Source organism: Nannochloropsis gaditana (genome assembly GCF_000240725.1).
Source record: "Nannochloropsis gaditana CCMP526 unplaced genomic scaffold scaffold099, whole genome shotgun sequence".
NCBI lineage: Eukaryota > Eustigmatophyceae > Eustigmatales > Monodopsidaceae > Microchloropsis > Microchloropsis gaditana.
Window position 1 is genome coordinate 8,714 of NW_005803854.1, and position 260 is coordinate 8,973.

General features: G+C 55.8%; 1 protein-coding gene across 1 annotated transcript in view; it reads left to right on the forward strand.

Annotated features, from left to right (window-relative positions):
- The window catches only part of NGA_0569210 (uncharacterized protein), a gene marked incomplete at its 3' end in the record, with an annotated part of 1,632 nt that extends 1,594 nt beyond the window's left edge, over positions 1-38 (forward strand). The window contains exon 4 of the mRNA XM_005855779.1: positions 13-38. Within this exon, the coding sequence (XP_005855841.1) occupies positions 13-38 (26 nt within the window). The remainder of the gene's footprint in view (positions 1-12) is intronic.
- Positions 39-260: the final 222 nt, after the last annotated feature.

Sequence of the window (260 nt, forward strand, 5' to 3'; positions counted from 1 at the left end):
CCAACTCACCAGCGCCCTCTTTTACGTCCAATTCGTGATGAACGCCTCCTTCGACGTCTCCGACCAGTACAGCCGCATCCAGGAAGCCCTCGGCAGTGCCACGCAGGTGCGGAACCCCTCTTCCCTCATCCTTCTCTTCTTCGTGTCAGTCGTGGGGCTGGCTTCTTGTCGTGGTTTGATTCAACGCAAAAGCGGAAAGCGATAGCGGCCAAGCCTTTGTCCTCACCTCCTGCCTTTCTTCATCCGTTTAAATCACCTTC